Here is a 15,673-nt window from a genome sequence, read left to right on the forward strand (position 1 = left end):
ATCCCGAGGAGAGTTTACAGAGAGAATCTCTTACTTCCAGTTCCAGAACGCGGAATTCTAAGAGTTCATTCTGGTCCCTGGTGTCCTGGATTTCATTTTTCAGCTGGCTCTCTTCTAGTTCATACTTAAATATCTAACATAAAGGAATTATCATTATAAATGACAATTATTAATTATTATTATGACAAAAAAAAAATTGAGTTAAAATTCGAAATCTTACTTTTTCACAGAAAAGTATCTAAAGTGAATGAAAAAAAAAACAAAACAAAAAAACTAACACTTAAATTTAAATTAACTTCAATTTTTTTACCTTTTCTAACAATTCTTGGTTTTTCCTCAGAAGATGCTGCTTCTCTTCCACCCATTTGGAATCCTTAGGAAGACAAGATGTGCAAGAATATTTATATAAAAACATATTTAAATACATATATCAAGATCATAAATACTAAAACACAAGAGGAAGTAAAAAAATTCCACAAAATTTTTCATATCTTTGTCTCTATGTTCTATAGAAAATAAGAAGTGACACGCCCCTGCAGCCTCTAAAACTGACTCTTCTTAGGAAATTTTATGGGTAAACAAGGTGAGATTTCACATAAGAGTGGAAATTCTAGAAAGATATTTCATACCCTACCTGAAGGGGCTGCTAGTTTACAGGGTAAAATCTGATGATGGATTCCTTAAACCCTTCTCGACGCATGCTAGAATAGTAACGCACACGTCGTCTTTGGGTGCTTGGAGAGGGTTCACGGGCTGAAAATCCCCAAATACTGCCACACTGTAGTATGGCAATTTATGGTAGGATCAATCAGACAACCTAGGGTTAAAGTACCCTATGGGGTCTGAAAAAAAAAGTTCTATTTATTATTATAATATATTATATAAAAAAAACCCCTAAAAATTCAAATCACCCCCTTTTCCCTAGAAGTCATATAAACAAACAGTAAAAATCATAAACACATTAGGAATCGCTGCGTCCGAAAATGCCCGATCTATCAAAATATCAAAAGTTTTTTCACTGCGTTTAACCCCATAACGGATAAAAATCGCCCTAAGTTGAAAATGACACTTTTTTGCAACTTTGAAAAATACAAAAAAAATTCTATATAAAGTGATCTAAAAGGTTGTACAGTCCTAGAAACAGAAGCATTGAAAACGTCATCAAAAGTTGCAAAAATGACACCACCCACAGCTCTGTGCACCGAAGTATGAAAAAGTTATTAGCGCCAGAAGATGGCAGAATAAAATAAAAAAATAAATAAATAAAAATTGTGTACAGGAGGTTTTAATTTTTGTAATTTATGAAAACATTATAAAACCTATACAAATGTGTTATCCTCGTGATCGTAAGCGATCCAAAGAATAAAGTAGACATGTCATTTGGGGCGTACAGTGAAAGTTCTAAAATCCAAGCCCACAAGAAAACGGCGCAAATGCGTTTTTTTCACCATTTTCACAACATTTGGAAATTTTTTTCCTGCTTCTCAGTACATGGCATGAAAAAGTCAATGCCATCATTATGAAGTGCCATTTGTTACAAGCCCATACACAGATCATTACATGTAAAAATAAAAAATAGTTATAGATTTTTGATGATGGGGAGTGAAAAATGGAAACGCAAAAACTAAAAAAGGGCCAGGTTTCTTTGCTAAACCATAACCTTCCCGATGTGACCTCAGATACCATTGATGTGATGCTTAGCGTAAACAATTGTCTATTTCAGAAAACTCCCATCACTCTTGCAGCGTCTGCTGGCTGGAAAGCTGACAACCCGGGGTGAGAGGACATGCTGAGTTCAGTTCAGTAGTCAGGGTTTGGGTCAGACGATACGGCCAGCACAAGCTGCAGGTGGTACGCATTACACTCATGTCTAAGGGGACATATAGGTTTATTTAAACTGTGGGGTTATTGTATATCAAAATGCTGGAAACGGGTGAGTACAGCAAGCGGTGGTAGAGGATCATACTGCATGAGCAGACGTCTTGGAGGGGTCACATTCCAAACTATCAAAGTAAGTACCAGCGTAAGTAAATGTACAGTGCATGTCAGCCTGACATACTCAATCCAAATCTTACTACACAAATATGTGTATGAGGCGAGTTGAGCCTCTTGCTTCAGGCAGCACCAACTGCAGCAAAATAGGGGGGGGGGCAACGTCAAGGGAAGAGTCACCAGCCATAATGACGGCCCTGACTCTTAAAAATAAGGTCCCTTCATACCCGCTTACTAAAAGAAAAATCTGATATATTACTTCTGAATGGGGTGGAGTGGGTGGCGTTCTATGGCTCGCCTCAGGCAGCTGAGAGTTTAGGTTCACCCCTAAGTATGGGCATCTCTAATTTCAAACAGATTGGGAGTCACTTCGTGCATCACCGTAATCCCGAAGAAGGACCAGAAAGTGTAATTTGCATTCACGTGTTTACAGAAAGTGACGAGAACTGAAAAATCTAATGAACATGGGTGCAGCCACCGAATAGTAAGAGATTTTTGGGCTTTCCGCATATCCATGGAGGGGGGGGGGGGGGGGGGCGGGTGTCATTATTTCTCCTAAATCTTAGGCCTCTATGCATCACACTGAAATTTATAACGACCTCTGCAGGCCGGGAGAGGCGAAATATTTCCCTGTGAAGGCAGCCTTGCATAGATGGAAATGTGAATTTGTTGTCTCTACCACCACCTTCAGTAGCTTCTGTAGCAATTTTTGTAGAAGCTTTGTGATAGAGTATGTGCGAAACCAGTGAATCTGAGAAGGAAGTAATAACAGCGAGCTCATCATCAGGGTGTAATATCAGAGGCCTTTAAATGTATGTAAGGCCTAGTTCACACCTGCGTCTGGGCTTTCCATTACATTCTCAATATAAAAGGAATAAATCATCAGTTTTGACCATAACAAACTATTGTCTTTGGATATCTGTGTAAAAGTAGCTTTGTATTTGTAATATGCTTCGGCTCTAAAAAGTTAACTTTTAATCGAAGTCCTCTGGGGCGGTTCTTTCAGCCTGAAGAGCTTTCTGCTCTTTTGCAATGAACTGTTGCACGGCTCCTCCCCTCTGCTCTGAATGACTGATATAAGTAGCCAACCACAATCCAGATACAGCTTCAACTCCTAGCAGAAGGGAGGGACTGTGAAGCAGCACTGTGTGGAAAGCTCTTCAAGAGCTGGAATTTAACTTTCACAATCCAACTTTTATGTGATCAAAACTGCTGACAGATTCCATTGAAGGAGATCGGAACGAAAACTAAAAACGCTAAGTCTTGCCTTCCCTCCCATTATGAATTCATTAGTAAGAAATGTTGCCAAATGAAAGGTATGAACTTGGCCTAACAATAACCAAACCTCCAGGTCTAGTCCAAACATGATGCAAGTGCCTGGTGGACAATGATGATGTAGAATGAATACTGTACAGAACACACAGGTGGATGATGGGTAATTGTATGTATATAGTTTTGTTTTTAGAGGAGAACAGTGTAATATGTCTCCTCACAACTTCTGTTTTATGTAAGAGAAAGCTCTGGCAGCTCGGCGGCTCTCATGTAGGAGTTTGGAGAGGGCTCTTGCCAGGGTTTCTGTTCCGCACAATGATAGATTATTATGTGTGGGCACAGACACAGAATATTAACGAGACTCCAATCTAATCCTTGTTTCCCAGGACCAAGGTCAGAACTTCTGTAGCACTTTATCTGCCTGTATCTTCATTTCTGTAAATCAGAGAACAATGTGTTGTTTTGTAAAGACATAGTTGGAAATGTAAGGTGCAGATAAAGATCCAGTTCCCATCTAGTCCTTTAAGCGTCTGTATCTCCAGTTCTGTTGCCTGATAGGATGAGATTCTTATCTTTGATATGACACCAGCAGCATGTTTTTAGGTGCTATAGAACTGAAGATAGGGGCAATCTGGATTGACTCCTCAGGCAAACCATGGCTCATCTCTGCTCATTTTCACATGACTTTAGATATTTTATCACCAATAAAGTCATGTGATAACGAGAAGAGTCATATTTTGCCTCAGATGAGTCAATTTTAGAGGTAAATGGGTGAGGTTTCACATAAAACAGGGAATTGTAGAAAGGACATTTCATAACCTATAGGAGGGGCTGGTAGTGTAATGGGGTAAAACCTTGTTCCCTTTAAGAGGAGAGGAGTCAAATCAGCAGTGAGGAGAGAAATCTAGGAGATGGGGGCTGCATAGATAAGAGCTGTTAAAAAATGTAGACTACAAGTCACATACAGGCGGCAAACTGTGCCATTCCTTAAGAAGAAACTCCAGACCTCCGGATTTTGTAAAACAAGGTGAAGTATTTTACATGGAAATTATGTGATTTTCTATAACTTGCTCTATGTGCTACACATGGATTCATGGCAAAAAAGACAATAGTAAAAGTCATTATAAAGAGTTTTTTTTTTTTTTTTTTCAAAAATACATCGCCAACCACCAAGACACCAGGCTGAAAACCATGGTGCAAAGAAGCACCGACGAGACAGACTTATCCAGAGAGGCTTTTCCTCCTGTGGTTACCTGTCCTTTGTCACATAGGGAGTTCTCCAGGTCTTCAATCTTGGCTTGGCACCTCAGTAGGTCAGCTTGTAACTGCTCCCTAGTCTGTGTAGGATAAAAAAGAGAAAATTGCAATTAAATCCCAAAAATTTTTTGCAGTAATTTTGAAAATCTAAAGAAAAGAAAAGTAATAAAACCATGGTAAGATACAGTATGAATTGTTGCTCTGATGCATTAAAGGGGTTTTCCCACGAAGGCAACTTAGGCCCTATCCATGGGATAGGGCCTAAGTTGCTTATCAGTAAGGGGTCTCAGCGCTGAGACCCCAGCAGATCACGTGAACGAGGGGTCTGGCCGACCCCTCACCGCTCCTTAGACTAATGGAGCAGACAGCCGCACAAGAATGTTCTGCTCCACTAATCTGTATGGCGCTGACGGAAATTGCTGAGCGATGCGCTCACTGATCTCCGATAGCTCCATAGAGATTAATGAAGCAGAACGATCATGTGCGGCCATCTGCTCCATTAGTCTAAGGAGCGGCGAAGGGTCGGTCGGACCCCTCATTCTCATGATCTGCGGGGGTCTCGGCATCAAGACCGTCACTGATCAGCAAGTTAGGCCCTATCCATGGGGAAAACCCTTTGTGGGAAAAGCCTTCAATGGATGCTAAATCTGGGAAGGAAGAACATAAAGGCCTTGAACAGGAATGCATTGCCAGGGGTAGCAGAAATCTACCTTTATCGTGATAAACCAGGGACATTACTCATAGATCCAGGCACCGCATGTGGTGTCTTTTTGTACTTGTTATCCATGGTCTCCTACTTCTAAAATGTTTAAAATTAAGCTAATGAGCCAGAAAGGCTTAGGGGGCATTACCATATCCCTTCTGTGCTGCAGCCTCACAGGCTGTTACACTGTGCAATGTACACCTTGTGAACTTATAAAGGCAGAAGGAAGGGGGAAGTGCTGAAGGAGCAGAGGGGGGAGACAATGTAACAGCCCGTGAAGCTTCAGCATGGAGGGGCTTTGTTAACGTCATCCAGAGCCCCTCAGGCTCATAAGCATAATTATAAAAGTCTGATTTTAGACGGAAGGAGGCCATGGATAACAAATATAAGAAGATTATCGCAATCACGATGCCTGGAGCTATGAGTAAGTGTTTATCAGGATGGATTTTGACGGTATTTCCTTTTACAAGGAACATAAAACGAAAATGTACCCTGGCTTCTCTCTCAGCGTCAAGCGTTCCTCCCACTTGTTCTTGCAGTAAGGCGTACGCTCTCTGCAGGGCCTGGTACTCTCTGGTTAGCTGACGAAACCTTAAATCAGCTTCCTCCTTAGGCGTGCTCTTCAAAAGAGATGAAAGATGGAGAAAATTATCACTGAATATGAATCATATAAATACTTAAATTATAGCTAGATTCAGAATGTGATTCACGATTTTACAAGCGCAATCAGATTACAGCCCCCTATAGTCATGAGTCTTAGGATATAGCTCTGCGGATGCAGGGCCTGAAAACAGGAGCGAGGCTATGCCCACACAGGTGTACGCAAAACCTACTACTACAAAAAGTCTACCCTACGCCAACTCCTGGTTCCAGAATCACGTTGGTCTTCGGGCTCCGGGGAAGTCTCTTATTTTATGTCACCGTTTGGCTAAAATGGGTGACGGGAAGACTGATACTAAGCCAGAATCAGATTCCAGGTAACATCCCTTTAAAGAGTTTTTCAACTTTACTTGGGTCAGGTACTACAGCGCAGTTCCAAAAGAGACTTGGTTTATATAGAGGAATGGACACAAGGCCTCGGACACAATTCCAGCAAAGCTTTTTGTTGGACTATCCGTAACAGTGTCTATAACTTCATAAATGTAGTGCAATCCACTGACAATGTATTTTTGGTGCAATTTACAGCAAGATTGTGTTGTAAACCAATGAATGAATCTGCCCGTGCCCCTTTGCCGTGATACTATGCAACCCCTTCACCACTGTTACACCTGACCAAGGTTTGTACTGATATTGCAACTCCTATCCATTCATCTCAATACAGTTGTTGCAATACCATGATCAGACGGGGCGCCGTTTTTTAGGAAGCTAGTGTACATGTTTTTCAACCTCCGGACAATCCCTTTAAGAGAATGCAAGCAGGGTGACCCCTATTTTGCCAAGGAAATCTGAACAGAGTGGCTCACATAGCAAGCAGTGGTAGAAGTGACTTACATCTTCTATGTCTTCTTCTGGCGTTGCTGGTGTTCTGTCCGTTTTATCCGTGTTGTAGGAGGTGACCGAAGAGGTTTCGGAATCGACGGATTCCTCGTCAAATCCAAAAAACGTCTCCACAACATGCCTCTAAAAACGAGAGCCGCTGGTTACTCCAACAAGTATCTATACTTTATTATACAGAGAGAAACCTCTCAGTAACGCATACAGTACAGTAATGTGCAATGGTTAAGGATGTTGGGTAAATGGAATCAAATAAAGGAGGATAAAAGCTTTTCAATTTACAGGGCGATAGATCTGCTGCTGCTTCACAAACTACGGAGCATGTTTTCACAGTATTCAGCTTTAAAGGGGTTGTCTGAAGGTTAGAAAACATGGCTGCCTTGTTTCAAAAACAGCACCACGATGTGTGCCAGTATTGCAGCTCAGCTATATGGAGATGGAGCTTAGTTGCAATACCACGCACTACCCAAAGTCACATGTGGCGCTGTTTTTGGTAGAAAGCAGCCATGATTTTCAACCTCCGGATCACCAATAAGGAACCTTGCAAGTGCATCATCCTTACTTCGGGTTATTATTTGTATTTGTGACTTTTACGTTCAGGAAAAAGAGCACTTTGGTGCACTGTGGGCGTGACTTTGTCAGTCGGGGCAAGAAAGAGTGCACTGAAACTCAATGGAGCTCATTTACTAAGGGTCCGAATCGCGCATTTTCGTCAGGTTTCCAGAATATTTCCGATTTGTGCCAATTTTGGCGCACGCGATCAGATTGTTGCGCATCGGCACCGGCTTTCACGCGACAGAAATCGGGCGTGGCCACCAGAAAACCCGACGGATTCAGAAATACTGCAGAATTTTAAAAAAAATTTGTGTCACAAAATAGCACTCGCATACACTGGCACAAAGAAGGTAAACTTCAGCGCAGCAGCGACACCTAGTGGATATTGGGCGATCGCGAATGGACCGGGTAAGTAAATCTGCCCCAATGTCCTGCTCCACTCGTAAAACTGGCCATGAGTCAGTGCACTGGACCCTGTGGCCATGTCCGAAATTCTAATTTGCATATAGGTAAAAAATTATGATTTTTCAGCATTCATGATCTAGATTTTCTCAGCCAACACATGCTTATAATAAAGAGCACTTTATGTTTACTTTATAATTGACCCAAGAGCTGACAACAACCAGAGGCTCATAGGAATTTAATACTTGTAGCACCGGATACCCGGGCAGCATCATCAGTAATGGCTCAGATGATATTAGTTATAATACATCCACTTAGCACCCGGTGAGGGGTTGCTAACGTTACTGCTCCCAGGGGCCACATTGTCATCATCCCACAGCACAATGTGATAATTTATGCCTACATGTGCCGAAACCCAAGCACAACAATAATTAACAAGCATCAGTAGACAACATACAGCCTACAACCACACACAAATTCACATTCTATGTAACCTAGTAAATACCCTCACGTTTTATGCTAACACACATTTTTTTTTTCTCCAGTGATAATTAAAGCAAATTAAAAAATAAAAATAAAAAAATTTGAGGACTCTTGTAGATTAGTTTCAAAGAAACCAAAGTTCCGGTGCACATTTTTCAATTTGGTCCATTCTAAAGTTCAGAATTTTAGCTTTCAAATGACACCAGGATCTATTTCTATGTCCTGGGCACATCGCTGCTTTGAAGTCTCTTTAAGGACGTGGTAGAACTTTTCTTCCATGTCATCACTCTTCTTAATAATCTGGTGGCTCTGATTGTCAGATTTAGTGGGAACCTATTATTTTTGATACCGAAGTGATGAGAAGATGAGCAGTTACACATATTATCACCGCCCCCGCCTATAATCAGACCAGTTGTCCGCAAGTCAATGCATTCCAGATGTCCGTATCTTTTATCTCTAAGGCTCCACATTGGATATAACACATTGGCTCCTGTGTGCTGGATATCAGTGGATATAACATGCAGGTGTCAGATATGATATGACAGTATACATGGTGGTAGAGGTACAGCCTGATCAGTGTGGATTGTACAGATACTTCATTAGGTTCCTAGTCCTGTAGATAACATCGCAGTCAGAAATAATGATACCCGACTACGAAACCGAACCAACTACCCAGTCCTGCCGCAGCACATCTCATCATTCACATCGTCCTGTAATATCATATATTTTTCGGACTATAGGGCGCACAAAAAAATCCTTTGATTTTCTCAGAAATCAAAGGTGCGCCTTATATATATAACCGTACAGACAACAGCTGCCTTGAACTGTGCACAGTCATTCATCCTAATAATCAGGTGCGCCTTATATATGAAACTAGACATTTAAGCAGGCATTTATTGATGGTGCGCCTTCTAATCCGGTGCGCCTTATAGTTAGAAAAATATGGTAACTAGGAGAGTCCTGGAAGCTCCGCTGAAGGAGTTGTAAGGAGCTATGACATTACATATGGGAACATCCACTCAGCTCCTTCTCACTTCTACTGCGGTTCTGGCATATTCATCAAACAGATGGTATATAGTCTAGAGCACCACTTTATGGCTCCATTCACACACGAATATACTTATATACTTAATATATAATAATAATATAAAATATACTTGCCTAAAAATGTCTGTTTATTACATAAAATAATACAAAACAAAAATACATACAAATATAAGCAAAGTTATTCATGAAACAGGGAGATCAGGATGGGTCTTTAGATCAGACACAAGTCTTTACAAAATAGAAGATGTTAGGCAAGTTCCATTAGTTCCCCCAAGGGGTATCTGTACGCACCCCATCACCCTTCAAAATGCAGTCAATTATTTTAAGACATCTTTTTGCTGTATTTGCTCCACACCCTTATAATCTCTCATTTTGTACAGTCACTACTTATTGGGCATTCTGGAAGATGGGCCACAGTGGGGGGTATTACGGTATATATGGGATCCACAGGGGAACATTACACAGATTTGGATTTGGCCACCGGACAGGAGGCTTTATAAAAGGTGTGTTAACACAGTAAGGTGACATTATATTATGGAGGGGGCCCACTATGTTGTATATTAGCTGTAAGCTGGTGTCCATCTCCTAGAGCAGTGGTGGCGAACCTATGGCACGGGTGCCAGAAGTGGCACTTAGAGCCCTCTCAGTGGGCACTCAGGCTGTTGTCCAATGGTAGAGTTTGCCAGACAGGGATCCTACTACAGTCCCAGGACTTGCCATGCTTAGTATTAGCATACCTGAGACTGCAGGAAGAGGGAGGAGGTGTGGGCAGGGTCAGGTTATCATTGGAGCTCCTTCTGTGTGACCCCTGAATCATCCTCTGCAGGAAGCTGTCAAGGGAAGCTCTAGTGGCAATCCAAATTTCCTCTCCTTGGAGATATTGGTGCCCTCAGGCCCATTGAAAGCTGTGGTACAGCACAGACAAGAAAATCGAAATAGGTTACTTCTTTAATTGCTGTTTTGGCACTTTGCAAAACATATGCAGGTTTTGGGTTGCAGTTTGGGCACTCGACTTCCAAAAGGTTCGCCTTCGCTGTCCTAGAGGGTGGATTCTTTAAAAGAAGGATTTGGTGAAGTAATGGGTCAGAAATATCATTTAATTCATCTGCCGTAGAGATACATTTCTTCAATTGTATGTTATATAAAAAAAACTACCTGTGTGAAGATAATGTCCCATAAATGTGCCCACATTGTCCCTTAGAAATTAGAATGCTGTCCTTGGATACGACTGAAGTGATCGCACAAAGAAACAAAATCTTTTTTTCCCCTCCATGTGAAATGGATGGTAGTTACTGCCTATCCTATGGTAATGGACAATGAATACAGGTGGTCAGGCAGGGCTCAACAGCCCATGTGTGGCTACCACTGGCAGAGTGCGGGGGTGGTTGTATCCAAGGACAGCAATGTCGACAACATGGCTACATTAATGGGAAACTATAATCGCACAGGAACATTTTTTTTTCTTTAATATAACATCCAATAGAAGAACTGTACATATATATCTATATCTCAGATGAATTAAATGTAAATACCAAGGGGACACCCCTTTAAGTGGAGACTGGATGTGAGGCTAGAAACTACATTGCATTACTTGGGTGAGTACCGATCACCTATTGCAAGGAAGTTATGAGGTCACTTCTACAGTAGGAAACTGCAATTGAAACACAGCCCAGAGAAGCAGTACCATACGGGTGGTACCAAGCTCATACGCCAGTAAACTAGTCCCCCAAACCCAGTTGTATCTCCGTTGAATGAGACAAAGTCCTAGCTAAGACATAAATAATACAAGACGCTGTGATATCACAATAAGGTTATGCAAGCGACTGCAGAAGGTAGAATTAACTCCGATGCTCAAAAGCTGCGCTGGAGATAAATGACAAACTCAGCTCTACTACATCTACATACATTACTTATGGCAAATCTAAATTGTAATACAAATATACAGTATAAATGAATATGCGCGCACACACACACACACACACACACACACCACATTCATACTCAGGCTGTAATGGAGCTACGCAGATAACGTAGAAAGGAACCGGCGCGCCCGTTACCGTCGTGTTTATAAGTCAGCTCCTGGCATCCGGAGAAATACAGGCAGACCAAGGCGCAGAGGCAGATGAAGAAGGAGAAGTACAAGATGAGTAGGAAATCTTCCATTGTGTGCGAGTGAAGAGCATCCACTTCAGTAACCCCTCATCTATTCCTCAGCCGCACCGGGCGGCACAGCAAGTTCCCCAGCCTCATTCACAATGAGCGCCCGGGCAGAGGGAGGGGGCATATATCAATGGCCGCTTATGAAATTATCAGAAAAGCTTCTCCTCCTTCGTGAGGACTGGGTGCAGGTAGCACCGGGTCCCCAGACTATTCCATATGAGCTCTGTATGGCTAGCAACAGTAACCTGGAGCCGGCAAACAGGAAAACTAAAAATACTCTAAAAAAACCACACAGCTCAATAACCTTCACTGTGCGGTAATGGACGACTATGAAAAGTCTGTCGTCCAATTTGTCAGGAAATAAAGACGATTCTCTAAAATCCTAGCAACAGGTAAAAAGCAGGGCAGGGGGAAAGCAGGGATCGATCGGGAGAGCAGACTCCATCTTCATGAATTAAGACGTCTATATCTGTTCTGTCCTTCATAATACAACATGCTGAAGAAAGCCCAGACATGTGGCATGGCAAGGAAAACTTTTTATTGTACCGTATTTTTCGGACTATAAGGCGCACCGGATTATAAAGCGCACCATGAATAAATGCCTGCTAAAACGTCTAGGTTCATATATAAAGGCGCACCGGATTATAAAAGCGCACCTGATTATAAGAATGAATGACCAGCAGGTGGCAGACCTGTGCACAGTTCATGGCAACTGTTGTCTGTAAGTACGGTTCATATATAAGGCGCACTGGTCTATAAGGCGCACCGGATTATATGGCGCACCATGAATAAATGCCTGCTAAAATGTCTAGGTTCATATATAAGGCGCACCTGATTATAAGGATGAATGACCAGCAGGTGGCAGACCAGTGCACAGCTCAAGGCAGCTGTATGGTTCATATAATAAGGTGCACTGGACTATAAGGTGCACCTTTGATTTCTGTGAAAATCAAAGGATTTTTTGTGCGCCTTATAGTCCGAAAAATACGGTATATAAAAGAGGAGTTCTGGCTTTAATATCACATTTCCTAAGAGAAAGGGGGTCCCTTATCTAACAGCCAATGAAGAGAGCTGCTACAAATACATTACTGTGTAATAGCTGAACATTCTCAGTCCTCCAGAGAGCCCATTGATTTGAATGAGAAGCATGTAATGCTCAGTTCTACCAGAGGAGGCGCTGCAAGCAGATTGAACATATTTTTTTTTCACTCACACTGAGGATATCTTCTGATCATCCTATCACCATAACATCTTAGGCCCAGTTCACACTATCCTCCTTCGCGGTGTCCGTTGTTAACTTCAAGAATTTTGAAACTTTTGCCATTATAAATTACAGATGCATCACAGAAGCGAAACTTCCTTACATTCAAGACAATGGCAACAAATTGTAAACAGAAAGTCTTCAGATTACCGTCAGTCGTAGGCATCACAAAAAATAATCCATAAGGCAAAAGAGTAACGGACACCACAAGCGATCTCCTAACTTAACGTATTTTTTCGCACTAGAAGGTGCAAAGTTGGCTGGACCGAGCAGGCACATGCCGATGACAGACCCAGGGACCTTCATTAGGACCCCAGCTGCCCGGCAGTGAAGACGGGAACCCGCGATGCAGGAGGGAGCACCCTCCCTCTGAAGGTTCATAAATCTAAAGGGTTAAACAGGCCAAATTGGAACACATTCCATTCCGGACTGTTAGAGCAGGGTCCTGGCTGTCATAAGACACCTGGGGTACCTATCCTACAAGACCCTTTAATAGCTACATCTAAAATTAACCCTTTCCCTTACACCTCTACGCAGCACATTCAGAGTTAAGACTTGTAACAAGTGATGCAGATATCCTTAATTACACATCATTAGTCGCCTTGGGGGACACAGGAGCAGTATGAAGCCTCTTAATCTCCTAATCCTGGCTGTATAACATATCATTTCTCCTGCCGCTCATTGCCGTAAATCCCGGGAGGAACGAGACAGGTGAAGCCCTTCAGGCTCATGTTATGCAGATGAGCAGGATGGCGCTGATGATAATGGTACCGCGTGTATCAAGAAGTCATTTGTAAGAGGTTATTAGTGACATAACGGAAGGGGAAACGAGAAGGTTATTGTAATTCAGCGAAAATCCACTCAAAGTGATAACATTTACATCTGTGACCATCAGGTCTGGTTTCTGAAGTGGATCTTACAGAATATGAAGAGTAAGGTGTAGGATAGCCGTAGTCCCGATTTTGTAACCAGTGGGGGTCCCAGCAGTCGGACCCTCACTGATCAGCTCCCTTATATTGTGTGTAAGTGATAACAAAGAGAACCTGTGACCGGTTTTTACCTCCCTAAACTATAAGTTCCCTCAAGTAAGGTATAAAATGCCTTATTTGAAATCTCCAAAGTCAGGCAAATATGACTCTTCTCACCTCATTTTCACATGAGATGGTAGCAGACAGAGTGTCACTTCAGAAGCCCGCATCTTCCATTCTGTAGCTCCTAGAAACATGATTGTGAGCTACAGAACTTGAGACCCGGGCCGCTAAAAACATAGTTGGAAATGCATTTATTTAACTCCATTTATGTCCATTTCTGTAGCTCCAAAACCAAAAGCCTGATGGTATCTGAAAGATGAGATTCTTATCTTTAATATAACACAAAAAAGGTGTCTCTAGGTGCTATAGAAAATACAGATGATATGACACTACCTCTGGAACTCCTAAACTTGTTTTCTGTGAAAATTAAAGAACATCTATTATTTGTTTTCATGCATTATGAACCAAACATACCTTGAGAATGCTGTAGTTACACTGATGCAGAAACATATCTTGTTTCAGAGTGGTTTTGCTCAAAAAACAATTTTAAAATTCAGGACCTTGGGAAAGCTGAGTGGAGCTGCCTGAACTGTCCAGACAGGACTAATGAAGCTGAGCTGGATAACTCATATACAGCTGCCTGGGGATGGTGCAGCAATTGATTACTTCTGCCTGTCAGGCACAACAGAATTAATGCAGGGTTCTCTGACGGAGTACATAATTAGAGTAAGCGGAGAAGCCCTGGGCCAGCCACAGGAGCGACAGAGTCTCATCATAATTTTATAATTTTTTTTTTTTTTCAGCAAAACCACTCAGTTCAGGAATTAAACAAGATATGTTTCTGCATCAGTGTAGCTACAGCATTCTCAAGGTATGTTTGGTTCACAATGCATGAAAAAAATTTGGTAGATTTGCTTTAAGTGGAAAGAGACATTTCATACTTTACTCTGATGATAGGTCCCCTTTAAAAGAGCACTCTACAAAGACTGGATCCATTGTGTTATGCCTTGAAAAAACACAAGCAGTCTCTTTTTAGTGTATGGTCTTGCACTGCCCTCTACAGGCATTAGCTACAACAATTAAAACAATGGGGCACATTTACTTACCCGGTCCATTTGCGATCCAGCGGTACGTTCTCCGACGCTGATTCGGGTCTTCCGCCGATTCACTAAGGTAGTGCGACCGATGTCCACCAGGTGTCGCTGCTGCGCTGAAGTCCGCCGGAGTTCACCAAACTATCCTGGGTGCAGGTAAGCACGGCGGTTTTTCCGAATCCGTCGGGTTTTCCGACGGCCACACCCCCGATTTCCGTCGCATGCATGCCGGTGCTGATGCGCCACAATCCGATCGCGTGCGCCAAAAACCCGGGGCAATTCGGCGCAAAACGGAAATATTAGGGAATCCCGACAGAAAAACATGATTTGTAAATGACCCCCAATATGTCTTAGCGTTCGCCAGTCTCTGGCTAGAACACACTAGTCTTTTGCTACGACTGATTCATCACTGTGATGATAATAAATTCTGGTGCAGTATAAGACTGTCAGTTCCTACTTTAGAACTACTTTTAGTTGGTCTAAACCGTTTTTGGTGCATAAACCATTTTCCACTGGCCACACCCCTTTCCCACAAGGGCACACCCTTTTTCCAAAGGTCAAGCCAACTTAGTCAGACAAGTGCTGAATATAAAAAGAATTTTTTCTTTTGTCCCTAAAACAGCACTGACCACAGGCCATGTGTGGTATTGCACGGTATTGACAGATATATTTTAGCTGTATAAGGAGGTTTTTTGCATTTACAGTACAGTACTTGCCTTTTATTCGATTTTTTTGGTTTACAATGCATGAACCGAATGTGGCCATGAACTCGGTTAATTAACATTGTTGTGGAATATGTCTTTAACCCCTTAACGACCTGGCCCTTTTTTCTATTTTATTTTCCTTTTTCACTCCCCACCTTCAAAAATCTATAGCTATTTTATTTTTACACGTTAAGAGCTCTAAGATGGCTTGTTTTCTG

The 15,673-nt window shown here is 42.0% G+C and overlaps 2 protein-coding genes across 9 annotated transcripts in view; both read right to left on the minus strand.

The window, feature by feature from the left end:
* JAKMIP1 (janus kinase and microtubule interacting protein 1) overlaps positions 1-15,673 on the minus strand; it is an 81,855-nt gene that overhangs the window by 20,711 nt on the left and 45,471 nt on the right. For all 8 annotated transcript variants that reach the window (XM_072126107.1, XM_072126110.1, XM_072126109.1 and 5 more), the window contains 5 exons: positions 6,716-6,844; positions 5,716-5,844; positions 4,518-4,601; positions 311-373; positions 35-133 (listed from right to left, as the gene is read on the minus strand). In XM_072126107.1, the coding sequence (XP_071982208.1) occupies positions 35-133; positions 311-373; positions 4,518-4,601; positions 5,716-5,844; positions 6,716-6,844 (504 nt within the window). The remainder of the gene's footprint in view (positions 1-34; positions 134-310; positions 374-4,517; positions 4,602-5,715; positions 5,845-6,715; positions 6,845-15,673) is intronic.
* On the minus strand, positions 11,183-11,686 carry LOC140079764 (uncharacterized). Its single transcript, XM_072126112.1, has one exon. The coding sequence runs from the start codon at positions 11,366-11,368 to the stop codon at positions 11,207-11,209; it is 162 nt and encodes a 53-aa protein (XP_071982213.1). The 5' UTR covers positions 11,369-11,686; the 3' UTR covers positions 11,183-11,206.

The sequence above is a fragment of the Engystomops pustulosus genome, chromosome 1, assembly GCF_040894005.1.
Source record: "Engystomops pustulosus chromosome 1, aEngPut4.maternal, whole genome shotgun sequence".
NCBI classification, from domain to species: domain Eukaryota; kingdom Metazoa; phylum Chordata; class Amphibia; order Anura; family Leptodactylidae; genus Engystomops; species Engystomops pustulosus.